The 27,755-nt window shown below is 40.9% G+C and overlaps 1 protein-coding gene across 7 annotated transcripts; it reads left to right on the top strand.

The window, feature by feature from the left end:
• ZNF131 (zinc finger protein 131) lies at positions 1–27,708 on the top strand. Of its 7 annotated transcripts, XM_061129854.1 has the most exons (8): positions 49–203; positions 1,132–1,270; positions 2,242–2,343; positions 9,111–9,255; positions 19,780–20,140; positions 20,243–20,465; positions 25,093–25,223; positions 25,878–27,708. In XM_061129854.1, exons 2-8 carry the CDS (start codon positions 1,147–1,149, stop codon positions 26,562–26,564), a joined length of 1,773 nt encoding a protein of 590 aa, XP_060985837.1. In that variant the 5' UTR covers positions 49–203; positions 1,132–1,146; the 3' UTR covers positions 26,565–27,708. The 7 variants fall into 7 exon arrangements, with proteins under 7 accessions (XP_060985835.1, XP_060985832.1, XP_060985837.1 ...); XM_061129852.1 differs by having other exon boundaries at positions 1–106; positions 19,780–20,465; XM_061129849.1 differs by having other exon boundaries at positions 48–203; positions 19,780–20,465.
• The last annotated feature ends 47 nt before the right edge of the window (positions 27,709–27,755 follow it).

Below are 27,755 nucleotides of genomic sequence, written 5' to 3'. Positions count from 1 at the left end.
CGCGGCCGACCGGGTGTCGGAGCGAGCGCACGTGCGCCGGCCGGACCCAAGCAGAGGGAGCGCCCGGGCACTGGCGAGGAAATGGCTGGAGAGGCGCTGTTCAGGGGTAGGGAAAAGTGCGGGGCGAATTACGCCCCGAGAGGGGAGAGCAGAGAAGGAAAGGCTTTCGGGACTGAGAGGAGAGAGGGAGGATCGTGAGCTAGGTAAGGCGGCCAGACTTAGGCCTCGGGAGGAAAGGGGGCGGGGCGGGGCGTGGGGGGGGGGGGGGCGGGCAGCGGTATAAAGCACACCCGGAACCGGTTGCCTGTTTATTCTGAGGTCTGGCTCGGAAGTGTTCACACCTGGAGTGTGGCGCGAGTGAGTGGAAGGTGGCGCCCCACCCCCGACAAAGCCAAGCTCTAAACCGACCTAACCACGCCTCAGCTGGACTTCCTCTTCCCTGCGCGAGCGGCCTAGGCTTCGCGAGCGCCAAATCCTCTCAGTTAGCTCCGCCCCGCCATTAGAGGAGGGCGGGCGGGCGGGCGGGCGGGGGCGTGGCCCTCCCGCTCTCTAGTCTGCGCTGAGGCGTTCGCGTCAGTCGGAGTCCGACGCCGTGACGCAGCACGTCGACGTAAGTGACGCGCAGGCCCGGGCCGCTCCTCCTTCCCTGAGTGAGTGCCGGCCGGGTCGGGGCGGGGGAGAAGAGGGAGGGCGGGGGAGGGAGAGGCGACCCGGGAGTCGTTGTGGGCCGCGGGCCGGACCGGGTCCCGGGAAGGCGGGAGCCAGGGCCGGGCCGAGGGGCTTGGCGGGCCGTTAGCGGGCCGCGGCGGCTGTAGGGTCTCCTCCCCTGCCGGACTTGCGCGCCCCGGCGCTCGGAGCCTCCGGCGCTGTGCCCACCCCGCTCCAGCTCGCGTCTCCCGACTCCAATTAGGTCAGGCTCGGAGTCCCGCGGCCGCGGCTCCGGCCCCCAACGCGCGGCGGCCGCCCGGCTCGCCTTTCTTTCTTCCCTCTCCTTCCTCTCCTCTTGCCTCACCCTCCCCCCTTCTTTCACGTTGCTTGGGTTTTGTTTTTTTTGTTGTTATTTTGTGCTTTAGGGGTTTTGTTCCTCAGCCCGAGCTCATGGGTGTACATTATCATGCTCCTCTTTTGTAGAGCAACCGGACGGCCATGGAGGCCGAAGAGACGATGGAATGCCTTCAGGAGTTCCCTGAACATCATAAAATGATCCTGGACCGATTGAATGAACAGCGAGAGCAGGACCGGTTTACTGACATCACCCTGATTGTCGACGGTGAGCAGGGTGGTGGGCTGAGGAGCTGTTTGTGCCTTCAGATCCTCTCTTCCCTTCCCCCACCCGCCTTTTTTACCCACCTTCTGTACTACCTATCGAAAGTCTGTGGAGGGTGCGCGCTCGGACCCGAGGACACTTATCAGTATCCCTTAACGGAGACCATGCTGCAGAAGGCTGGTCACACTTTAAACGTAATCATGGTATTTTAACTTCTTGCAGTCTTTTGAAGTGTTCACATTGCACACTTGAGTGCAAGATGAGGGTGTGGGTTAGGGAGGATGTTTCTGAATGTTTGGTTAGTAGATTTCTGCTGCTAAGCTGCTTTGAGCAGTCACTCAGAGGAGTCATTTGGGAAGTGTTGTTTCTTTCTAGTTTCCCAAATGGTCTTGGAGGTAGAATGTGAGAGACTCCTTAGCAGGACTGGTCACCGCTTTGGTGACCCCCAAAATAGAATGAGGTATTTACCAGTCTTGAGAGTTGTCATTACAGTGGAGACAAACACAGCTTAGGTGTCTTTTCTATTTAGTGAAAACAGACTTAAGGCAAGCTAATCTTTGTTATAGGTCTGCTATAGGTTGAGTTTCCAAATATTAGGCATACTAAAGTGTTTTTCATAGCAAACACACCCAGCTTGGTGCTTATTCTGTGGCTTTTTCTTCTCTTTTCCAATGATATATAACCTTTTGAGTTATGTTTCTATTTAGCAGTTTCAACTGAATAGGATATGCTTTTGCCTGAAAGTGGTACCTCCTGAAATGTAGTAAGATATCCTTTATAAAACTGACTTAATAAGTAAGGCCTTTGAGGTAAAGATCTGGCTTCATGTCTAATTGAGATTCAAATTTGTCAAGATAGCTGCCCAGAATATAGTTTTTAAAATTATATTAAGAAAGATTTTAGTTTAACTTTTTAACTTGTTTTATTATACTTTGTTTTTTGTGAATATGATGATTTCGTTTTTTTTTCTCTAGGACACCATTTTAAGGCCCACAAGGCTGTTTTGGCTGCTTGCAGCAAGTTCTTCTATAAATTCTTTCAGGAGTTTACTCAGGAACCTTTGGTGGAGATAGAAGGTAAATGCTTGTTTTAAATACATTGTTTAGTAAACATTATAATTTGATGAAGTTTTTTAGACAGTAATTTAGTAAAATACCATGGGAAACAGATATCAATGGTTCCTGTTAGGTGACTGGATAAATTGTTCTTTTGACACCTGAGAATTTTTACTTTTAGTAACGTGCTTGGTAAAATGATCTTCCAGGAAAAACAGGTTAAATGGTATTTGTTGGTCTCTTAAACGAGTCTTTTTCATTGCTACAACCAGTGGTCACTGTCTTTTGAAAACGTATTAAAAGTGAATTTCCATCTTATTTAGTGGCCTTATGTTTTAGACTGATCAGGATGCTGCAGGCCTGTGTATTAGCGTGACATGCACAGTGTAAAATGGGCTGCTATAATATGGAAAAGGCTGGGAAAGATGAACAGAAGTGACATTTAAAAGAAGTTCAAGTGGTTGTAGAAGGTCTAGAATGGAAGGGGTCATCCACTACATGTTGTCCTAAAATAGAAATTGTTATACTTGGTTTTTTTGTAATAATAGTCCACCAAGTGCCAGGTATTATGCTGTGGTGTTTGTGTGCATTTTCTGAGTTTCACATCTATCCTTTGAAGTCAGTTATTTTCAATTTACATACCAGGGAACAGGCTCTAAAAGGTTACTTACCTAATGTTGCCTACCTAGCAAGGGATTCAGTTTATGCTGTTCCCATGCTTTTGTTTTCTGCTACTATAATACCTTGCTCTCTATCCCCAATCCAAAACTGTAGGAAACAAATCAGCTTTCTTACATAAATTTGGGGTTCTTGAATTTTGGTCTTGTATCTCTTTCACTAGATATATATTCTCTGTTATGAACGGGTTGCCTGGAAACAGTATTCCCTTGGAAAAATTCGGTGCCTAGGGGAGTAAAGAAGACGTAGAGTTAAAAGATCCTCTTTGATAATGCCAGCTTATCTAGCGTTCTAACTTGTATCCATAGATTATCTTTTGATATCTGTGATGGAGAGAGCACAGGCATAACAGAAATCCTCAAAACATACTAAAGTGAGACTCTAGGATCCTACATGGTATTTGTTTCTATTACAAGGCAAAGTTGCATCCAGTTATTCACCTGAGGTATCAGACCCCAGGCAGGGTACTTTACTTCAATTGCATATTTGTTGCTTCATCTGAGAAGTATGATTGTTAGTAGGCTTGTACTAATGATTAATTGAATTAACATGTGCAGAGCCTGGCGTAGTGATTGGTGCATTGCCAAGGTTTACTAAATTGTGGCTACTTATCAAATTTAATACCTGTTAATACTGTGCCAGATCCAGGAAATGAGAAATTGATTAATAAGACAGCCCTTAAGAGTTTCCAAATTTAATCATGGGTAGGCAACAGGTAGAAGAGTGCAAAAAAATGTTGCAGGGAATTTTATTGCATAATGGTGTAAGAAGGGAAGAAGAAGGATGAGTGGTTTAGAAGCTTAGAGAGAGGAAGAATTTCACAGATGAGGTAACTTCTGGGCAGAATCCTAAGTCAAAAAGTAAGTGGCCAGGGCTAGAATATGTATTGCTGGTGGAGTGTGGAATACTGACCTACCTGAAGAAGTAGGGTCTTTTCTTCTCAAGAGTAATCACTTTGGAATTATTTCTTATATTTCTGATGTGCTATGTCCATTATAGGTACTTCTCTGATGGGTCAGATGGTAAAGAGTCTGCCTGCAATGCGGGAGACCTGGGTTTGATCTTTGGGTCAGGATCCATTACAGTATAGGACACACAACCTTCAGTATTTAAACTATAGAAAGTAAGAAGGAAACATGTAAAACCATTCTTTGTTTTTATTTGCCAGATCCAGGTTTAAAGAATCAATTTGGCTCGGTGTCTTCTTAAGCCTTTAACTTTGAAATTGCTTTACTACTATCTGGCTAGGTCACCTGGCTGTAGAGAAAGCCCTGGGCGTGCACTTAGAAAACCTGGGTTGTAGTCTTAGTTTTACAGTTTGTTAGTTGTGTAACACTGAACATCTTCCTTTTTTTCTCTTTTAATTTGCAAAAATATGTCAAGTAAATTTGGATGATGTCATGGGCATTTTGAATATTATGTTTTGATACTCTGCGATCTGTTAGAATCTTTGGGAAATGCTCTGGTTTTTGTTACTGATTTGATTGTGGTTTATTTTGTTTTGGCAGTCAACCTGATTAGGTTCAAACTGCCTTGTGTGGGCTGTGGATCCAATTCCAATTTAGTTCTTAACATCTTTGTTCTGTTCAGGCCCCAGGTGTGCCGACCTGGGTGGTAGTCCACACACAGTCTAATTCTCAGAGCCTTTGCTGTGCTACCTCCCATTATTGTAGCTAGGCAGTGTGCTCAAGACTGCATACACAGACTTGGACTTTTCACCAGCTCCCCTCCTGCTTTTCTCTGTGCTTTAGCTCCCCAGAGCTCTCTTTCCTGATCCTCTGGCTGGAAAACTGGGAACTTAGCCTCTCTGTGGTCTCCTACATTTTCTGTGATAGGATCCATTTCCTGGGTAAAATGGTGAGACAGGAAAATAACAAGTATTCTCTCCATCTCTTCAGATGATTGTCTCTTTCCTAGTTCTCAGCCAGAGGAACTTTGTCATAGAGTTTAGGTGCCTGCTTGGTGGCAGCTAGCCACAGTTATGCAGCATTCTAACTGGGGAAGAGCTGAGAGAGGAATAAAAAACAGTTGTTTTCCCCACCGCCACACACGCTCCATCTCCTTTCCTAGTTCTCTACTCAGTTCCTCTTGGAACTTTTTCTGTCTGCACCTACTCCCCGGTTATGGGAGTTTTACTGTCCTCAGGCTGTGCTATGGAGGAGCAAAAATATAAAACAGGAAACTCACTGCTCTTCTTTGAGTTCTGTTTCTCTCCCCAGGCTCTTTTCTTCTATTTTTTCTTCAAAGTCCTTTTATATTTGCGTTAGATGTTCTGTCCAGGGTCTTTAGTTGTATCAATGGACAAGATAGAATGAAGTATGCTTTCTTCATCGTAGCTAAAACTGGAACTCCTACCTGTAAAATAGTGATTGTGCTCATATTTAGCAGCACATTAGAAACACCAGCGGAGCTTTTGCAAGTACTAATAGCCAGGGTTTTTCTCCAGATCAGTTCACTATTTGAGGGGTGAAGTCTAAGCATCTGTCTTTCAAAGTTCTCTAGGTCCTTGTCATTCAGGGTGTGGTCTGAGGATGCATGGCATCGCCTGGGAGCTTGTGAGAGCTGTAAACTCTCAGGCTCTACTCTAGTCCTACTGAATTAGAACAGAATCCTCAGATGACTCCTTTGAACAGCAAAGTTATGGCAGCTCTGCCCTAGGATAAGTCCAGTATGCAGCCAGTGTTGAGAACCACTGCCTTAGGGTTTTGTAAAACAAGCGTATATAAAGGGAATTTAAATTATAATATGTTCTATGAGTATGAACTGTCATTAGATGCAAGCTGACCCAGCTCTCTCTCTGCTTTTTCTGTCTTTGGTGAAGTGAGTTATCTTTGATAGGACTACAGGTTCACCTTTGACTTAAAATTGTTTTTTCAACTGAGAAGCATCCCAGCTAAGCTTTGTGACTTGGATTCACACCATATTACATCTTCAACAGACATTGATTTCCTTGTTTGGAACACAACAGCCTTCTAAACCGAGCTTCCAATTTTCCGAATCCATTCTTTACTTCCCCTGAAACCACAGATCCATAAGCACCTAGTTTCTCTCAAACAGCAACTCTGTCCAAAATTTTAGCTCCTAATATCAAGAATGAAACACGCAAGGACATGTTCATACATCCTAGTTGAGTAGGAGTTTTCCACTAGTTGGGGAATTCTATAGACTAGAGAAATTCCAGAATGCCCTCTACCCCTCAACCCTTTGCCTCTTTCTGAATGGGAACAATGACCCAGGTTGAGGTGTTTGTATTAACATTTTCTTAGATACCTCGTTTAAAAAATTGTATTTTCTTGCACACTTATATTTTGAAAGGAGTAAGGAATTGAAAACATGGGCTGAAATTTGAAAGTTAGCCTACTCATCCTGATAGAGTATACAATATTTTCGCAGAGCTGTGCATTACCTACCAACCCTTCACTTACCTGGGCAGGTGTTATAAAGGTGTTGTAAGTTTGGTTCCTGTTAACTAATTAGTCAGGTCCGTGGTTTATTCCTAGGACCAGTGTTGGACTGGCCACCTAAGAAGCACCTCGGTGCTTATAAAAAAAAGTTCACTACCTCAATTGTGATTCTGGAGATGAGGAACCCATGCTTAAGTCACAGGTGACTCTGATTAACCAAGATTGGGAGCTAAATCCACAGGTCCTTGAAGGTCAAATGTTTCTTTAAATTACTAACTTTTAGACTTTCCTAAGGTAATCCAGTATGTGTATTCTGCAGTACTCCCAGTGGGGCCTGGGGCAGTATCCTATAACCAAATAATAATAATCCAGTGTATTATTAATAAGCAACATAGCTTATTAAAATTTACTGTAAGTGGGATAAAGATTATAAATAGCCTCATGTTGGTTCAGATCAAATTTTGCTGCCACGTTTATTGGGAACTTTTGGTTTTAAGAAATGTGGGGGACTTTGGACGTATGAGTAAGAGATTGCAGTCAGTCCCGTAGTGAGTGAGACCATGGGTATTCAGACTCTTCCAAGAAGGAATATTCCTTAGCATCATCATGTTCAAAAATCTTTATCATGGACTTCGGAGCCAGACCATCTGGGTTTGATTCTAGTTTTATCATTTAATAGCTATGTGACTTTGGCAAGTTATTTAGCTTTTCCGTGCCTCAATTTCTTTAAAATGGGAATTATAATAGTACCTCATAGAGTTGTTGTGAATATTAAGTCAGTTGATAATTTTTTCTAAAGTATTTAGAGGCCTGCTTGATGTATATAGTATGTATATATATGTGTGTGTGTTTAATTAAAAACCCAAATTTCATTTCACTTCAGGAAAAATTTGCACATCGTTTATAGGAAGAATTTTTGATTCACTTTTAAATGTTTGCTCAAACCATCTTTAAAAAAAGGAAGCAAAATCTAGTTGTCTGTTCCTCAGGCTACTCTTGAATAACATGGTCAAAAGTCAACCAGGAGAGGGACTTCCTGTGTGGCCTAGTCGGTAAGATTCTGTGCTCCCAATGCAGGGAGCCCAGGTTCAATCTCTGGTTTGGGAACTAGATCCCACATACCGCAATTAAGAGCTTGCGTTCATAATGAAGATTGAAGATCATGTGTGCCACAATTAAATATTAAAAAAAAAAAAAAAAAGGCCAAGAGAAAAAAGACTTAGGAGACCCAAATAAAACTAGCCTTCAGTGAATCAGTTATTTTTAGTTGCTTATTTGGTAGCATGTAACTTGGTCAAGTTACATTGTATTCTATAGTGCTTTTCAATATTCAGATTGTTGTCAGGCAATTTGAAGATGAGTTTTCTGAGACTCAGAGGTTCTGACTTGTCCCAGATTGCACAAGTCATGGAGTGCCTAGACTAAAACTTGAAAGTTCTGACTTCCTGCGTCATATTTTTCCTTACACAGAGGATGATGGATATTCCACCAGCTTTCTTACTGTTGTCTGGAAGGCTACATTCAGGTGTATAAACTGCATTGGAAAAACATAAAAATATTTTTATATTTTTTTGGCTGCGCCAAGTGGCTCTTGGGATTGTAGTTCCTAGACCAGGGATCTAACAACACATGCCCTTGGCAGTGAAATCTTAGAGTCTTAAACATTGGACTGCCAGAGGACATTCTTGTTTTGTAATGGTGCATATTGTGTGCAGTTTGGTCTTGGGCATTTCTTAGCATAAAAAAGCCTGCAAAAAGTTTTCTCTTTGTTCCTGTCAGTAGCTTTTCATACCTCACATTAGCAGACTGAAGCAATATTACATAGCATTGAAGAGCTCAGGGAAGTATAGTATCATTTTGGGCCAAAATCTAAACATAGAACTTGTAAAGAAAGCTTGGAATTATGGAAGCTTAATATAAAAATGACTTTAGCCTTTATTTATACCAAATTTGTGTGCTTTCATTTTAGGAAGCTTTGTGTTGGATACTGTGAGGTGAGTTTAGACAGAAATTCTCCTCAAGTAACTTGCAGTCAAGAGTTGTCTGAATTTTAACTATCAGACTAGGTACAGAGTTCAGCCTGAGGGGAGAATTAAAGAAGGTTCATTAAAGACATGGCATTAAAATTGGACCCTCAAGGGTCATAGAATTTGTCCAGAAATAAAGTGATTAAGCCTTCAGGAAAGGAGGATGTTAAAGGGCAAGAAAGTGCTTAGAAAGGGACAGGTTTGTTTGAGGATCAGTATATAATGTGGGTTTGAAACATTTTAAAATTTGGAAGGGAAAAACAGTGGTAAGTAGAAAAATAATGTAAAAGACCTTGAAATGCAGAATGGTACTGAATTTTACTTGCAGCTGTGGAAAGCTATTGATGATTTTGGAGCTGAGTTCACACACAGCTTCCTGGCAAGAGGGGGAACTTCTGATGTAGTAGTTAGCCCATTTGTGTATTTGAGTGATAGATTTTACTGTTCTGTAAGAGCCTTAGGAAATCTTTGGGAAAGGAAATCTTAAAGTAGTTTGCTAGTTAGTGTTGAATTTGGCTACAATATTATGCTGTAAATGAGAATTCTGCCCAGAAGTTGTCTTCCAAAATGACAAATGCTAATCTGTTTTCAAACACTGGGCTTCTTTTTATTCCCATTAACTAAATGTTGTAAGATTTGAATCAATGTGAATGCATGTTAATGCACATCCTTTTTACAGGTGTTAGTAAAATGGCCTTTCGTCATTTGATTGAGTTCACATATACAGCAAAGTTAATGATACAAGGAGAAGAAGAAGCCAATGATGTATGGAAAGCAGCAGAGTTTCTACAGATGCTAGAAGCTATCAAAGCCCTTGAAGTCAGGTAATTATTCCCTTAATGAGGCGCAGATAGTTCCTTTCAGTCATGTTCACCCTGACTCTTAGGCAAGAATTTATCGTATGTGTCATGCCATAAAGAACTGATAGTTTGAAATCAGGAATATATTTAAGGATCTGTCAAGTTCTTGGAGAAGAAAATAGCAACCCACTCCAGTATTCTTGCCTGCGGAATACTATGAACAGAGAAGCCTGGCAGGCTACAGCCCATAGGGTTGCAAAGAGTCTTATATGACTAACACGATTTAGCATGCTTTAAGTTTTACTGGTTGCTGATTGTTCTTTCCCTCACACTTGATTTCTTGTCCTTACAGTAAAAAATTGTCCTAATATTAACAAAGATAGCATATTTTATTTTTAATTAAATAAGGCATGCTCATGTTCAGTCGTGTTTGACTCTTTGTGACCCCATGGACTATAGCCCACCAGGCTTCTTTGTCCATGGAATTTTTCAGGCAAGAATATGGAGTGGGTTGCCATTTCCTCCACCAAGGGATCTTCCTGACCGAGGAATTGAACCCTTGTCTCTTGCATCTCCTGCATTGGCAGGCGGATTCTTTACCACTGGACCACCTGGGAAGCCCCAATAAAATAAGGAGGGCTAGGCAATTTTTAAGGAGTTCTCTGGGTTCCTATGCACTGTTCTGTGGAGTCAACTTGTTAATTATTTGTACCAAGACTTATTCTAAAAAATGCTTGGCTTACAAAGATTAACATGGTATTTTTTAAAAATAAGTGAGAAAGTTGGTGTAGATACAAGAAATAGGCCAGGTGAGGTGATAATCAGTGAAGTTAGAAATATGGTGGCAAAAATACATGCCATTTGAGTCTGTACTTGCCAGATAGGCTAAATGTAGCTCTGAGTTCTGAAGCACCTAGTATAAAAGAGGGCTTTCCTGCTGGCTCAGCTGGTAAAGAATCTGCCTGCAATGTGGGAGACCTGGGTTCAATCCCTGAGTTGGGAAGATTGCCCTGGAGAAGGGAATGGCTACTCACTCCCAATATTCTGGCCTGGAGAATTCCATGGACTTGATAGTCCATGGGGTTGCAAAGAGTTGGACATGACTGAATGTCAGTTACATTATTTATGGTTATAGGATGAGAACAAATTAATTGCTTAGGAGCCATTCTTGGTATTAAAACACAATTTCTCATAGGAAATTATTAGGAAGACATTAAGTGGTATCATGAATAAATACCTCAACATCTTACATAATGAATAGTGGCACTGTAATGTAGTGAGTAAGAACAAGAGCTTTGGAGAGAGGCTGCCTCGAAAATATGCCAGCTCTGCCACTATGTGGCCTTAATGAAATTACTCCACCTCCTATCAGCTGTGCTGTTTCCTTATCTGTCAAATGGGATTAATAAAGGACCTTTCTACGTAGGATTATTTGTGAGGGTTGAATGGATGAATGTAAAGTGCTTAGCCTGGAGTCTGGCACTTAGGACTCTAAATGTGAATTGCTATTGGTGGTAGCCCCTGGCTCTGTTTCTTAGGACCCTCGATATAGGTCATTGGTAAAACATGAAGGTGAAGTTTGGTAAAAATCAGTTTCGCATGGGACAAAATGATTTGGTCTGACTCACTGATGTGGTTCAGTTAGATGTAATTTAAAATAATATAGAAATAATTGAACTGTAGATATCCAAAAATACTTTTTTTCCTAATGAGCTTTTAATTAGTTTGGTGACAGAGCTCAAGATTAGAGTTTTCTGATAGGAACTTGGTGTGTATATATTCTCTGGTGACTAGCATCTGGCACATGGTTTGTGTGCAGTAAACATTTATGAATGGATGAAGGGTGCATGCCAATTAAAACCAGGCCAGCATTCTTCTGCAGAGAGAGCTGAGATCTGGATGGCAAAAGTAAAGATGTGTTGTGGATATGTATCTGATTAGATCATACTGTGTTAAAGTGGAGGTAGATTCGGCAGCATCAGATTTCTAGTTAAATCCTGTATAAGAACTCTCTGAAAACATGTTCTGTGTGGTCCATTTGCTGCTCGGGGTAGTGAGTAGCATCTCACTATGGGGAAAGTCCTGAGTAGCAGAACATTGGAACATATTCTCTGATAATGGACAAGGTTGGATTTGGGAGGCATTTAACTGAGTTTATGTGTCTAGTCAAAGGGTAAGAACAGCTGGGTACAGCCATTTAGAACCTTTAGAAGATTTATTATAAGACTGAGGTCCTTACAGTAATTACAGCCATCAGTGCTTGCCAAGATAAATATGTTGGCATGTTGAATTGTTGATGAACCAGTTATACATGCAGTGTAGTCTGAAGGGTTCTTCAGGAAGGTAGCAGTATTACATATTGGCTGTTTTTAATAGGTTATGTGTATGTCATTATTATGCAATTTAGGAATAAAAATTGCATAATTTAGTTGTGTTTAAGTCAACAGGTGAAGGCAACTCTATATTGAGAAGCTTATTGTATAACTGTTTTGCAGATAGAGAAGGTGAATAAATGCTCTTCTAGCATTTGCAGTATGCATGTATTTTTGAAATACAGTGGTAAACTTTTTGAATGGCACTGGAAAAGATTCTCGGACCTTATTTTGCTGAAATTGCATCATTGTTTTTATTTAAAACTGTATGAGAAGGTTCCTGTTACTTGTTAGGAAGCAGCAATTGCCTTATAAATGTTTTCTTCCTCAGCTGTTTGAAATATAATTCACATAATACAGTTCACTCATTTTAATGTAAAGTTTGAAGTTTGTTAATTGTACACAGTGGTGTGACCACCACCACAAACATTCCCATCTCCCTATGTTTTCCTATAACTTTGCAATCAGCTGTGATCCCCAGCCCCAGGCAATCAATGATGTTGATTTTTATCACTGTGGCTTTAGCTTATTGAGAATGTCATATACATGGCTTCCTATATTGTGTAGTCTTTCATGCTTGACTTTTTTCACTTGGCCTCATGCTTTAGAGGTTTTTCCATGTTGTTGTGGGTTCCTTTTTGTTGCTGACTGTTACTCCATTGTATGAGTATACCATCTGGGCTTTTCCTGGTGGCTCACATGATAAAGAATCTTCCTGCAGTGCAGGAGACCTAGGTTTGATCCCTAGGTTGGGAATATCCCCTGGAGAAGGGAATGGCAACCTCCAACCAGTATTCTTTCCTGGAGAATTCCATGGACAGAGGAGCCTGGCCAGCTACCGTCCTTGGGGTTGCAAAGAGTCAGACATGACTAAGCGACTAACATACACCATCTGTTGATCGACATTTAGATATTTTTTTCAGTTTTTGGCTGTTACAAATGAAAGGGCTATGAATATTTGTAGGTCTTTGTATATATGGTTTCATTTCTCTCAGTAAATACTTAGAAGTGGAATAGTTGGGTTGTATTATGGATGTGTTTAGTTTTGTTTTTAAGAAACTGCCCAACTGTTTTCCAAAGTGATGTGCCATTTTGCATTCCAGCTTGTAGTGTATAAGAGTTCCAACTGCTCCATAGCCTTCCTAATACTTGATATGATCAGACTTTTATTTTAGCTAAGTTGGTAAGTATATAGTGGTTTTAATTTGCATTTCCCTAATGACTAATGATGTTGAGCCTTTTTTCATGTGCTCTTTTGCCATCTGTTTATCTTCTTTGTGATATCTTTTGCCCATTTTTAAAGTTGGGATGTTGTCAAGAACTGTGACAGGTGTGAGATTTTATCCTATTTGCAAGCTAATAAGTTGGTATGCCACAGTTTTATGGATGCTGGCAGAAGACATGAAACTCGTGAGTCAGAAAGGACTTTATTTCTCTCACAGCGTACAGACCAGCCTGAAGTTCATGTTCACACCAGTTCCTCTCGCCTCCGTACCCCGCGTCCCGTGCGGAATGGTGCCGTCACTTCCGTGTGTACTGTGTGCTCAGTGGTTTACATCACAGCCGAGAAACTCTGGGCTTTAGGAAACCCACATCTTTTATAACGAGTTGCAAGCAAACCTGCCCAGGTTTTTCCCCAGAGGGGCCATTGTCTTTATTATTCTGGACAATAAATAATTGTCCTCCATTCTGGAGGTAGAAAGGTTGTATTTTGTAAGGTAATTTGCTATATAGACAACTCGGAAGACAGAACAAGACTGGCTCTATGTTTGTGTATAAGATATGCAGAAATCTGAGGGATCCATGGAGAATTTTCTTCCACGGTATGGTTTTTCTACACTCAGCTTCTGGTGAATTTTCTCAAGAGTATGCTACTCCGTAACCACTTGGATTAATCTAACCAACAGGGGACTTGGACAAATCCATTCAGTTTTTCTCACACTGGATTTAATTAAGACAGCTGTTTGAGCAGAACTCCAAGTAGCAGGATATGGCCACCCTGCAGTGCTAAGCTTAACTATGCACCCACTCCCCTAAGGTCCTGCACTAAGCCAACTGAATAAATCCCTAGAAAGCCAGGTGGCTTTCTCTTTTAGTTTCTGTATTGGCTTTTCCACTTAGCTGTAAGCATCAATCTGAGTATAGCAAGATATTTTAGCAATTGCAGTCTCATTATTGGTCCACAGGGCAAGTGTAGCCTCCGTAATAACCTTGGCTAGTGATTTGAGGTGAAAATGAATACCTTCCAGAGCCCAAGTGTTATCATTGATCCCATTGTATTGAGTCAGGCACGAATTTTGTACCAGCTTTTTATTTAAGTAGCCTCATTTTGGAGAGATATATGGTCATCTGAGAACTAAATTGATACACCAGTGGTGTTTCCCTAAACATTGGATGGTGTCTTCTTCCCACCAAGGGTTGCAAGGCATTTATAGGGAGGGAAGGAAGTTAGTACCTGACTTCATACAAGAAGTACAGTCCTTGGAACACATAGGTGCTTTTGGAATAAAGTATTGTTTACAATTTGTTTGTGCCCCAAAGTGGGACAACCTTCTTCAGTTGGCTCACAGGTTGATGTTGTCACCAACATGGCCTCTCCTTTTCCCAGCTCAGCTTCAGTGATTGTGTCTAGGCCTTGTTTTTGGAGAGAATGTCTAAGGGCAGCCAGTTTAATCCGTTCTGTTTATCATGAGCACCTGGATGCCAGCTGAGTGGCAGTCAGGTGCCTCATGAACTGAGCCTCAGCTTTGGAAATGGTAGCGGGCAAACATCTGGTGTTTTTGCGTGGGACATATAAGTCTTTGCCATCCCCAGCTCTTTGCAAAATCCTTTCTGGTAAAGTTGAGATGGTGATTGAATTGTTAGAGCCCTTGGCATGAGACGACAGATCAAGGAGTTGCAAGTTGCAGCACTTGAGGAAACCTGAACGAGAGCCTTTTCCTACCTGAGGAAGACTCAGAGTGGTCCTGAAGGACAGAGACCTTTAATGTCCCTTCCTCCCCTGTACCTCCTGGAGTCTACGAGGTTTTCTCTCCAGGTTCCCGGGTGATGGTTCTCCCTCTACCCCCACAAAACCAGTGTGTGCAATTCTAGTAGCTGTAACTTAACCCCATTTCCAGTTCTCTCCTTCTCTTACCCAGACCTTTCATCTGGAATGGTCAGGGACAAGGACATTTTATAAAACTTAAGATACCTATTATTTCTTCCACCTTGGTTCATGAGAACCAATCTAAGAACACTTGGCAAGCATATATTCAACCAAGTAGTCATTATGCTTAGGATCTAAGATGATGTCCATTCCATAAGAGAATCCAGATAGCTGAACTGGAACTAAGTTTAAATCTGCTAGGCCCACTTTTGACCAGGCTGACCCCAGGTTGCCATTAGGCAGAAGGAAGAAGATCATGTCTAAGAATGGTCACAGTGGACCCTGAATTTCCACTGAGGTTTATGTAACTTCCCACTCCATTTGCCTTGATCGTTATTACCCAGGAGGCAGCCAAAAATAGATGATTCTAGGGATAGTGGAATTTGATGACTAAACTGCCTACTGGATTTTTGGACGAGGAAGAAGTGAGGGAAGTAGAGTCAGAAAGTTTTCTGAGTCAGTGTTTGAGAAAGTTGCTGCAGTTCTCTACACCACCAGTATCTGGATGGTAGAAAGCTTGAAAGGTTTAACAATACCATGACTAACAGCCGATTGAGTGGCATTTGGTGCATCAGTGTCAGACCGCAGATGGTCCAGAAAGCTAAGCATATGACACAGCTCAGTTCCCAGAGCCGGATGGTGTGGCCAGAACCAGCGGCTCAGGCTTGAACAGCAGCAGCATAACCTGAAGAAGTGTCAGTAGTTGAGAGGCATATGGCCCTGAGATGGGTCCAAAGGTCTAGTGTAGTCAGTCTGCCAGGAACAGTTGGAGACAATGCCCTGTATGATTTGGCTTCATTCACTATAAGACAGGCCAACTTTTGGCCAGTGTCACAAGTCTGACATGCTATAGTAACGTCTCCATCAGAAGCATAGGGTCCTTGACTTTCTGCTCAGTCTCTGATGGTGGATGTATCACCAGGTTCAGAATAATGTGGGACGTAGGCAGCAGTGATGGAAATTTGGACAGTGTAGGTTGATAAGCAACTTGATTCCAGTTGGTATCATTAGAGAACAGGCCTTTACCATGAGTATCTAAACTACTTACTCAGATAGTTGGATCAACAGCTTTTTGTCTCCATAGTTTTGACCCTCAAGATGGGTGTCTTTAATCTGCCAAGATTTCCAGGTCTCCCAGACAGCTTGGCCATTTGCAATAGCTCGGGAGTCGGTAAAAATATCTCAAGGTTCATTGTGGAGAGTGTCGTCCAGAGTGTGTGTTCATCTAGAGTGACGAAAACATCCTTGAGTTCTACCTTCTAAGCAGAGCAACTGTGTCCACTTTTGGTTTTGCAAAGTTGGTGCTGAGACTGAGCATCTGGCAGCCCAGTGAATACCATCAGCCTTCAGCTTAGCTAGGCCACCAGTGAATGAAAGACCCCATTGATCTAGTGGCTTTCTTTGGGCAGTAGGGGTGCTACGACTTTTTCATGTAAAGCCAAGAGTTCAACTGCTTTCTTGAATGTAAGTATTTCTTTGGGACCAGTGAGACTTGTTGGGCACCTTTTACCTTGATAGTCATAAAGTTTTAGTTAACAGTCCGAAATGGCAATATCAGGCTGGAGAGCCTCAAAGCTTCCATGGATCGGGCATCACTTTTAACAAGAATCAAATAGCAGCTAACCCTTTCTTGTCAGAGTGAGTGTACCTCGTGGCCATGTCAAGGAATTGGCAAGTCCAAAATCCAAGGAATATCTTTGGGTGGAGACAGCCTGCCAGTAGCAGATGCTATAATCTGCAAAAAGTATCAGTCTCAGACTTAGAGCTCAAAGAAGTCATTAGACTAGGGGGTCCCTGAAGGTGGGGAATGTGCTACAGTTATATGGAAACTTCCAGTGCAGCCTATTGGTTGGAGGCCCACTTAAAAGGTGCTGCTTTGCAGACTGAGTAATATACAGAAAAAAGTATTGATAGAGTGCCCAGGTGAGGCACATGCTTTCCTTAGTACCTAAAAAATCCAGTGAGTTACTGGGCCTCATGTTTGGTGGGAGGAGGTAGAGAAGCTGTTTTTTTGTTTGTTTTGTTTTGTTTTTACTGCTGGAGGGAATTGAATGTTGTGAATCTGCCTATCTAGTCCCAAGAAATTTTACTTGGTGAGCAGTCCTCTGAATTTTGTTGGGATTTATCAGCAGTCTCTGGACTTGGCTCAGATGGGAAGAGTCTGCCTGCAATGCAGGAGACCCAGGTTCAGTCCCTGGGTCAGGAAGAACCCCTGGAGAAGGAAGTGGCAACCCACTCCAGTATTCTTGAATGGAGAATCCTATGGACAGAGGAGCGTAGTGGTGTACAGTCCATGGCGTCACAAAGAGTTGGACACAACTGAGCGAGTTTCACTTAATCACTTATCAGCAGTCTCTGCTGGTAGAAGTGTCGTGACACTATAGTCAGGGCTTTTCAGACTGAGACTTCGGGCTTGCCAGTCAATAGGATATCAGCGATGTATACATCAAGAGATAGAGACACTCATGCTAAATCCTGACCTAGCTACTGGTGGCTAATGTCAGGGGAGTTTCTTCCAGTACCTCTTCTCTACATGTGGCTCTTCTCGATGGAAATGGTCCATCTTATGGGGAAGTAGTAAATGCCCATACCATACCAATCTCTGCTGTGCATACAGATGTCAAAGCAATGACAGTATATATTGTGTTGGCCACAATGTTTATTTGAATTTTTCTGTAACATCAGCCCCACCCAAAGGACAACCTCCCTTTCCTTCTGTGACCTTGCCCAAACTCCCAACACTTGAATGAAACCACCTCCTCTCTCTGAGGATGAGAGATGGAATGGTGAGTTGGACATCTGTGGAATATAATAGAGCTATGGCAATTTGTGTCTTTACCATCCTTGAGTTTTCCTTAGCATGCTTGGATGTGTATGGTGTCTTCACTATTTACCCTTGAGAGCAAGGAGACTTTTGCTTCAACTGTAATTCTCTTTCTCCAAGCAGGTAAAGTTAAGTTAGGGGCAAAGGGAAAAGATAGAAGGGGAAATGCTGTGGAGAGAGAAAGTGACTGTGCCAGTGAGAAAGGTACATTTTGGTTTCCAGCAGCACCTGAGCTGCATATGGCTCAGCCAGACAAACCTCCAGTGTTTTCATCCCCCTCAAAGCCCTGTGTCAGGCAGAAAGGTCGTTGCAGACCCCATCAATGTCTGTTTGGGGGTTCTCTTGATTCAACAGCCCCATCCACATTGCTTTCCACTTGGGGCCGCGTGGTTTATGCCTCTGAACTGACTCATACTTGACTTCCGCAGTGATGGCTTTTTCAAAAGAGTGTACCTTTCCTTATTCATATGTGTTTTCGTTTCCTGGGGCTACCGTAACAAAGTACCACACACTGCATGTCTTAACACAGTTCTGGAGGCTAGAAGTCCTAAATCAAGCTGTTGGTAGGGCCACGTTTCCTCGGAAGCCTCCAGAGGAGAATCCTTCCTTCCTTGACTTGACTTTCTCCTTTCTCAAGTAGGCTGGTAGCCCCAGGTGTTCTTTGGTTTGTGACAGCATAACTCCAGTTTCTGCCTCCATCTTCACATTGCCATCTTCCCTCTGTTTTCATATGGCCTTCTCTTCTTTGGGTCCAAAGTCCTTCTTACGAGGACATAGCGTAGGGCCTGCTCTGATGACCTCAACTTGATTACATCTGCGAAGACATTCTAAATAAGGTCCCGTTCATAGTTATTAGGTCAGGACTTCATCATATCTTTTGAGGGCGCACAGTTCAGCTCAGAGCAGTAGGCAAGTCAGTAGAGAACCAATTGTTGACCTTACAATTTGATAAACGTGTTTGATGCCAGCTCCAGCAGACTTCCTCAAATTCCATTTGCTCTGTGAGGTCTCATCCTTCCTGTTCCAGAAAGTCTTGTCTTTTTCAGCATCCTGTTTTTGGTTGCCAGTGTCTGGCAAGATCTTTGAGGGATCAGAGATGTTACCCTACTTGCAAGCCAGCACATTATCTGCCACGATCTCACGGATGCTGATAGAAGATAACAGGACTCGTAGGTCAGAAAAAAGAACTTTATTACTCTATTTGTGCCACTTTTCCCTTCCTCAAGTCCCAGAGGTGACATAGAGTGGCCTGCATGTGGTTGGTTTTCATCACAGATGAAGAAGGCCCAGCTTGGGAAACCAAAGTCCTTTAGAATGGGCTGCAGACAAACCTGCCTGACCTTTGTCCCATAGCAGGGACATTATTATATGGACAGTAAGTAAAGCTGTCTTCTCCAGAGGAGCCACTCTGTATTCCAAGGCTGTTGGCCTTTCTGCAAACACCTTTGAAAAATAGTCCAGAACCAAAGCTATCTTCACAAGATACACAGAAACACGAGGGACTCATGGGGAATTGTTTCCCAACAGTTGTCTGAAGAGATTGAGTTTATAGAATTGTAAGAATTCTTTTTATATTGTTTATATAAAACCTTTGACAAATATGTTTGCAAATATTTTTCTTCTGGTCTGTGGCTTGCCTTCCTGTTAATAACTATGTATTTCAAAGGACAAAGTTTTTAATTTTGATGAAAACTATCTTACCAGTTTTTACTCACAGTTTTTGCTTTCTGCGTGTTACTTGAGAAATCTTTGAAGTTGCAAAGATTTTTATCCAGTTTTCTGCTAGAAGTGTAATAGTTCTTACATTTAAGTCTATGATCCATTTTTAATTTTTTTGTGTGTTAAGTGAGTAAGGGTCAAGGTTTATTTTTCCTATACAGATAGCAATTGTTCCAACACTACTGTCATATGTTTTCTCTATTAAATTATCTTGGAACCTTTTTTCAAAAATCAATTAACTATACACGTGTACTCTATTTCTGGACTTTTACTCCATTAATCTCCATGTCTATTCTTTCGCCAGTCAGATTGTCTAAATTTTGTAGCTTTGTAATAAGTCTGGATATCAGCTAATATAAGTCTTGCAATCTTGTTTTCTGCCATTCCATACAAGTTTTATTATCAGCTTATCAATTTCTTCCAAAAAGCCTAGTTGGATTGATTGGTCCTAGAGAATTTTTAAACTCCTGTGTTATGTATTTCAGAAACAAAGAAAACTCAGCTCCACTAGAGGAAAATACCACAGGGAAAAATGAAGCAAAAAAAAGAAAGATTGCAGAAACTTCAAATGTTATCACTGAGTCATTGCCATCTGCAGAATCTGAACCTGTTGAAATTGAGGTGGAGATTGCCGAAGGCACAATCGAAGTGGAAGATGAAGGCATCGAAACGTTGGAGGAAGTGGCTTCTGCCAAGCAGTCCATAAAGTACATTCAGAGCACAGGTTCCTCTGATGATTCCGCTCTGGCATTGTTGGCAGATATTACCAGCAAGTACCGCCAAGGCGATAGAAAAGGGCAGATTAAAGATGAAGACGGCTGTGCATCTGACCCCACAAGCAAACAGGTAGAAGGTATTGAAATTGTGGAACTTCAGCTGTCACATGTGAAGGACTTGTTCCATTGTGAGAAATGTAACCGTTCATTTAAATTGTTTTACCATTTTAAGGAACACATGAAATCACACTCCACTGAGAGTTTCAAGTGTGAAATATGCAATAAAAGGTATCTTCGGGAGAGCGCGTGGAAACAGCACCTCAGTTGTTACCACCTTGAAGAAGGTGGAGTCAGTAAGAAGCAGAGAACTGGGAAAAAAATACACATATGTCAGTACTGTGAGAAGCAGTTTGACCACTTTGGACATTTTAAAGAGCATCTTCGAAAACATACAGGTAAGTAATAAATATTTTACATTAGAAGTTTATTTTTTTCCCACACTCACTTCAAGCTGAGTGTCTAAATTCTTTTTTATTAGCCTTATAGAAACCATTTCGTGTGTTTCCTAATGTGTAGGCTGAGCACTGTGTTTTTATAATACTAGTTTGTTGATATTGATGCTATCAAGCAAAGTCAGTATTAACTTTGAAGTTAATTGTCATTCTTACACCTTGCCAATTTTTGTATTTTCAAAAGATATAAACACTGATTATTATTAAAGATTATTGATTATGAAATTTTAATTATATGAAACTTCACTATTAACTGTTTTTACTTTATCTGCCTTATGTTAGCACATTACATAGATGAATACATTTATAAACAACAGTCCCAAACATGTTTATACCTTTGCGAACATTTATCTGTTTTGACCTGGCGGATAGGTAGGCAGTATTTGCCCATCTCCCTCATCTCTCCAAGGCAAACATGTCAGGACTGGTGGACAGCCAGGGAGATGAAAAGGGTAAGGTTTCTGTACTTTAGGTCATGGAGGTTTAGAGTACCTACCTTCAAGGAGTTCAGAGTTGTGTGAAGAGAGACAAGCAGGCACAGTCAGCTGAGTGCTGATAGAGGAAAGCACAGAGTCTTAGGGGAATGCCTGCTGATGCTGTTTATGGTGGAGGACAAGGATGGCTTCCTAGAGGTTTATCCTGTGATGATTCTCAAAGGAAAAGGAGTTAGCCACGAGACGAGCTCTCCAGCAAAAGAAGCTAAGTGTACAGATATGAGGAGAGAAAAGTCATTCATATGGAGTACTTGTTAGCTGGTTATTATGGCTAGAGAATTGGGTCCAAGTAGAGGAACGCCAGGAGATGCAGCTAAAGAATTTTGGGGCTGACTGTATGACATGCACTTTGGCATCATGGATCATCTGCCAGTGGTTCAAGGACAGAAGAGAGAAAGTGATGAGAGATGAGGCTAAGATCATGTAGAGTTACCTTAGATAAATGCTCCACATGAGTTAGATTTTATCTTGGAAGACTGGGTCACTTTTAAGAAACTTTTAAGAAATTTAACCCAGGGAGATTTCTAATTAAATTTATGCTTTAGAGACAGAGAACTGGCAGGATTGGAGTGGGTGAAGCCTACTGGGTCTAATTAGGAAGTTGTTTGAGTAATCTAAACAAGGATGAGGGGTTGAATAAAGGCAGTAATATGGTAAAGGCTTGAAGGCGTAACATGAAGTAGACAAAGGCAGCAGGGTTTGGTGACTGGTGAGATGTGGAGATAAAAGAGGGACTTCCTTGGTGGCTCAGACAGTAAAGAATCTGCCTGCCAATGCAGGAGACTGGGTTCGATTCCCGGGTCGGGAAGATCCCCTGGAAAAGGGAATGGCAATCTGCTCCAGTATTCTTGCCTGGAGAATCCCTTGGACAGAGAAATCTGGTGGGCTGCAGTTCATGGGAACACAAAGAGTCGGACATGACTGAGCGAGTAAGGGGTAAAGAGAAGGTGACTCCCAGCTTTCTGATTTGGGTGGCTTAGTGATCGAAAGTTTAATGTTAGAAAGAAAAATACAGAAGGGTAAAATTTGGGGATGAGGGGAGAGAGCAGATATACTGACAGCTATACCTGTGGGACACCCAGTGTGAAAGAGAACTTAAAGATGACCTGTAACCATGTTTTCAAATAATTGTTCCCTAGTTTTCCAGGGAGGTAGTATGGAAGTTTAGGAAAAAATATGGGTTTGGAAACCAGTGTTAGATTCAGGCTCCGGTTTTTTTGTTTTGGCCTGACTGTGCAGCTTGTGGGATCTTAGTTCCCTGACCAGGGATTGAATCTTGGGTCCCGCAGTGAAAATGTGGAGTCCTAAGCAGTGGAATTCCCAGGCTCCATTTCTGACATTTGTCAGCCTGATGAACTTGACTGGTCTCTTTATTGTTGGATCTCTCTCCTTATCTGTGTAAATAAGAGTAATGACACCTACTTTACAGGGTTATGACAAGAGAAATTGATAAAAGTACTTTGAAGATTGTACTTTTTACACATCTAAAGTATAATTTGTTACTGTTTCTAGACTTTATTAAATTAAGTTTTTAAATAGCAGAAGTTCAAATAATGTGCACTGAAAAGTCAGTCTCTTTGCTGTTTAAATAGGTCTCCCCAGAAGCAATTACTGCCTTCATTTTCTTAAGTTTATCTTTCCAGATATGTTCTTTGCATTTTCAAGTAACCGTAAACACAGAACTTTTGGAAAAAAAAAAAAAAAAAGACAAAACAGCAGCATACAGTACAGTGTTATACCATTTAATTTATTTTGAAATCTTTTTAATATGTGAAACATTCATGAATGCACTTTTTTTCCATCACTGTGACCATATGGGATTTCAGTTACCTGCATGCCCTAATTTACTTCATCACTCATGATGATACAGTTTTAGGTTGTTGCTAGTCTTTTGCCATTCACTACAAACTGTGCTGCAGCAAACATACTTGTACATAATTTTTTTTTCTTTTTTTTTCTTTTCTACCTGTACATAATTTTTGTGTACATGTTTAAGTAACTTAATTTTTGACAGAATTGCCAAGTTAAAGGATATGTGCATTTTAAATCTTGGCAAATATTATCAAATTGCCCTTTAAAGAAGTTAACAACAATTTTTATTTGTAGGCTTCATTTTATAGTGAAAAATTATATACTATTAAAACCGTTCTAGTTAGCAATATTCCAACATTTGGGGAGTTGTAAAAGAGTTTCTGTACCAACAGTAATTCTAGGTGATTAGATCTTTTCTCATTAATTTTTTCATCTTATGAAAATTTTTAAAAAATAAGCTATAGTTGTTTTTTCAGGGAAAAAACACAGCTCAGAGTTATTCCTTGACTGTGTCGGTTCCACGTGAGTATGAGGGTCACGTCTGGGACCTGATCATCACTGAGGCTCCACCTCTGAAATCTTCCTCTTGTTCTCTCTAGGCATCATCCTTTCTCTTGACTTCTCTCCTGCTTTCCTTCCTTTGGCTGTGGGACTCAGCCTCATTTAGACTGCCTGACCTGTGTCCCTTAAGCCTCATTTATTGCCCTGTCTCTTACTTCATCTTATCCTCATTGTATACCTCCTGAGTCACTTTTTCTTGTGCTCTAAGCACATTTCCTTGGCTTTTGAACCCTACATCCTGGAATTATTGTAGTCATTTACTTCTGCTCCCTGCTGAGCACTTCTGGCAAAAAGTCTTATCAGACCTTAAGTTAGGCCTTTGGTATCTGGTGTTTATCTTTCCTTTCCTAATTGCCATTCTAGACCTTCAGTGCAGTACTTGAGCCCCCGTCCACACCCCAACTTAGGTGTGGAGAAACCTGTGTGGTTCCTTCATTGTCTCCTCCTCTTATTACAGAGAAAGATATTTTCCTGTTTTTCAAGGCCAGTCCTGAATCCCACATCTCAGTGTCTTCTCCAAAACCATGTTTCACCTCTCATTCCTACTACTCTCTCCTTCTCCACTGGTTCCTTCTTCCTTAGCAAATAAGTAATGATTCTTTTCTGGCTGAAAGAACCTCTTATTGACTTGTCCCCATTGAGCCACTTCTCTTCTTTACTTCCAAGCCTTCTTGAAAGAATTTCTGTACTGACTGTTTTCATTGACTTGCCTCACTCACTCTCCCTTACCCCCCACTGTAGCGTGGCTCCTGATTGCCCCATACCACTCCCAGTGTTCTTGCTAGCGTGACCCCAACCCCCTGTTGTTACGCTACCTGTCATTTCTGTTCAGTTCAACACTGTTTACTACCTTATCTTCTTGACATTTCTTCCTTAACTTTCCTTAGTGTTCTTCTGTCTACCAGACTTTGCCACTTTGCTCTGCTCTGAGTACCTCAAACTCACCAGACTCAAAACTTAATTTGTAATCTTCCCCAGCATATCCTACTGCACACCTCCTTAAACATCTCTGTTCTTTATTCTGGTTGGTGTTCTAAACCAGCAATCTGGGAGTCAGTGTGATACCTCCTGTCTTACTCCTCACCCGCCATGCTGTTTTACACCTCTCTGCCTCCTCCTGGAATAAACTCTCTTTCCTGAACTTCTCTTAGTCCATTTTAGGCAGAATTCATCACTCCTCTGTGCTGCTACAGCCCATTTCATTGCCCTCTTCTCTGTAACAGGCTTTCTATGGTATATTGCATTTGTTTATGTCCATGTATTTCACCTTCCTGAAATACCCTGGCCTATACTATGAAACTTTTTAAAATAAGGACAATTTATCTTCATTACCTAGCACATGCTTGGCAATACAATAAGTGCTCAAAAATTGCTGTGGAATGGTGAGGCCTGCGTGTCCCCGAAAAGGAATTTGACTTTGATTTTTATCTAAGGGAAAATAGACAGTTTTTTAAGAAATGCAAAAGCATGGAACAACATTCAGATCCAAATTTTTATTTCTTTGCCAGAGCACAGTTACAAGAATCATTAAAAACTTGTATTTCCACCTCTTAGAATAGTCTTTTAGATGTGTAGAAACATCAAAGTTATAAGTTCTGCTCTTCCATTCAAGACAGTCCTATCAGAATTACCCAAAAAGAAAAAAAACGTCTTGCATTTTCTGTTTTTCTTGATTTGTCAATATTTTTTTATAACTCTAACAGGTGAAAAACCTTTTGAATGTCCAAATTGTCATGAACGATTTGCTAGAAATAGTACCCTCAAATGTCACTTGACTGCATGCCAAACTGGAGTGGGAGCAAAAAAGGGGAGAAAGAAGCTCTATGAATGTCAGGTATGTGGGGATGTGGTGTACTCTATCCTGAGCAAAGAAGTCTGTGTTTGAAATTGTTAGAAGCGACGAGTAACAAGCCTAGACCAAAAGTATGGCGCTGACAGTTCAGAAAGAAATGAGACTAAAGAAGATAATTGTCTTGCTTTTATAAGGAAAACTGTTGTTTTTACCCAACCCTAGATGATATCAATGTTATTAACATTATGTCCTAAGTAACAAGTAGTGTGAAACTGGTTATTCTTAACCATAGAGCAAGTCATTGGAATTCCGGAGTGGGGTGAAAGAGGCAGACCAGCTGTAATGGGCTTTTCTTCCTTGCTTAGTGTTTTTATTCCAAATGGTAAGATTGTTCTTAATGTTGATACTATGTAAGAAAGTATAATAGTGTTACCTTTATATTCCTAGAATTTATGACATTTAAACAATGAAGGAAATATTAAAATGTTTCCCAAAAAGGATTTAAGTTGTTAGCTACAAGAGCTAAAAAGTCAAATAAACAAAAGATTTATGAAATCCCTTAGACTGTCTTACAGACATTATATTTATAACATATTCCAAAAAATCTGCAACTTTTTCCTTACACAGGTTAAATACATCCCGTTTTTTCTTCAGTTTGAATGTTAAGTGTTAATACTAACTATTTGGTTGTTGCAGGTCTGTAATAGTGTGTTTAACAGCTGGGACCAGTTCAAAGATCACCTGGTGATACACACTGGAGATAAACCCAACCATTGTACTCTGTGTGACTTGTGGTTTATGCAAGGAAATGAATTAAGGAGGCATCTCAGTGATACTCATAATATTTCAGAGCACCTGGTAACTGAAGAAGTTCTTTCAGTAGAAACACGTGTGCAGACTGAACCTGTGACGTCAATGACTATTATAGAGCAAGTTGGGAAGGTGCATGTGTTACCACTGCTCCAGGTTCAGGTGGATTCAGCACAAGTGACTGTGGAACAGGTCCATCCAGATCTGCTCCAGGACAGCCAAGTGCACGAGTCACACATGAGTGAGCTTCCAGAGCAGGTCCAGGTAAGTTATCTAGAAGTGGGGCGAATTCAGACTGAAGAAGGTACTGAAGTCCATGTAGAGGAGCTGCATGTTGAACGGGTAAATCAGATGCCAGTGGAAGTACAAACTGAGCTTCTAGAAGCAGACTTGGATCAAGTGACCCCTGAAATCATGAACCAAGAGGAGAGAGAGCCTACCCAAGCAGATGCTGCTGAGGCTGCTACAGAAGAAGACGAAGATGCTGAGGCTTTAGAGACCAAATCAACAGTGGATTCCCAAGCCGAAAAGGCAGGAAATGAGAACAGAACACCTATGCCAGTTTTAGAATGAAATAACAAATGCATATATTTTTAAAGTTATCTGTTGGGTTTTTGAACTGATGATGGGCAGTGTGACTGTCCTTACGCTAACAGACATGTGGACCAAAGTTAAACTCTTTCCTGTTGTGCTGAACTGTTTCTATGGAAGCAGACTGATTTCCCCCCACTTTGCCACAGAGAAGGGATCTTTCCCATAAGTGAATGGGAAGCTTTGAGAAGTATATTTCTGGAAAACTTACATGGATTATATTCTTATTATATAGTTGGGTACGAATGTATATTTTCATTGTGGTAAGAGTTCTTACTCTCTTTCCCTGGTCATGTCCTTCCTTAAGTTTTTTTCCCCACCATGTTGTAAAATCAAATGTAAAATCATTAGAATACAAGTTTATGTATTCTAATGCATGTTAGAAAATTTGAATATATAGGAAACAAGACTGCATGAAGAAAAGTGCATTGTTACTGTGCAGTTAAATTTTGGCTTCTGGCTTCCTTTAGTTTGAACAACATTCTTGTCTGCCCTGATGGATAGTCATAGATGTCATCTCTGCAATAGAAACAGAGTGGTGGTGGCGAATTTCTAGAATGTTTAAAAAAAAAAAAACAACACACACACACCCATGTGCCTTTTCAAAACCAACTAAACTTCTATAAAGCATCTCTAGTTCTTTCAAAATTTGTGTTGTAAGCAGTGTAGGTGATGCTGTAGTACTTTATATTTTTTTTCTTATAATGACAGCTACCAATTCTTTTTCACTTAGGTTGAGAAATTTCATTTAATGGCAGCTGAAGGGCCATTTTCAATTGGGAAAATTCATTTATATCTGTGGTAAACTTTATTTTGATGAAAAGTTGCACTAGTATTTTACCACCAGATGAAAACAAGATGAGCATCATTTAAAAATTAATGTATTTAAAATAAAGTACAGAGAAAAACATGTATATAATATATCAGGCTTTGTTTTGAATGAATCTTTTCCCCCAATCCTTAATGTAAAGATCTTGTGCTATAACTTTTAAAGCCATACAAATAAGAGTGCTAAACTGTGGACTTAAAAGTAGGTGTGTAAATATTTTTAATCAGTATTACTTGGAAAATAAAATATAACAACTACAGAAAATAAACCAATATGCTATTTTCTTTACCTGTTAAATATTGGGAGATATTTACATTTTTAAAGTAAACTTTAAAATTAAGTGT

The sequence above is a fragment of the Dama dama genome, chromosome 25 (genome assembly GCF_033118175.1).
Source record: "Dama dama isolate Ldn47 chromosome 25, ASM3311817v1, whole genome shotgun sequence".
Classification (NCBI taxonomy): Eukaryota; Metazoa; Chordata; class Mammalia; order Artiodactyla; family Cervidae; genus Dama; species Dama dama.
The sequence above is the reverse complement of the archived record's forward strand: the minus strand, read 5'-3'. Positions and strand labels throughout refer to the sequence as shown.

Excerpts from the sequence above, each read along its gene's own strand:
- ZNF131 (XM_061129852.1), top strand. The coding sequence starts at position 1,147 with ATGGAGGCCGAAGAGACGATGGAATGCCTTCAGGAGTTCCCTGAACAT. Across the intron at positions 1,271-2,241 it reads CATCACCCTGATTGTCGACG|GACACCATTTTAAGGCCCAC; the intron begins GTGAGCAGGGTG and ends TTTTTTCTCTAG. Across the intron at positions 20,466-25,092 it reads GCATCTTCGAAAACATACAG|GTGAAAAACCTTTTGAATGT; the intron begins GTAAGTAATAAA and ends TAACTCTAACAG.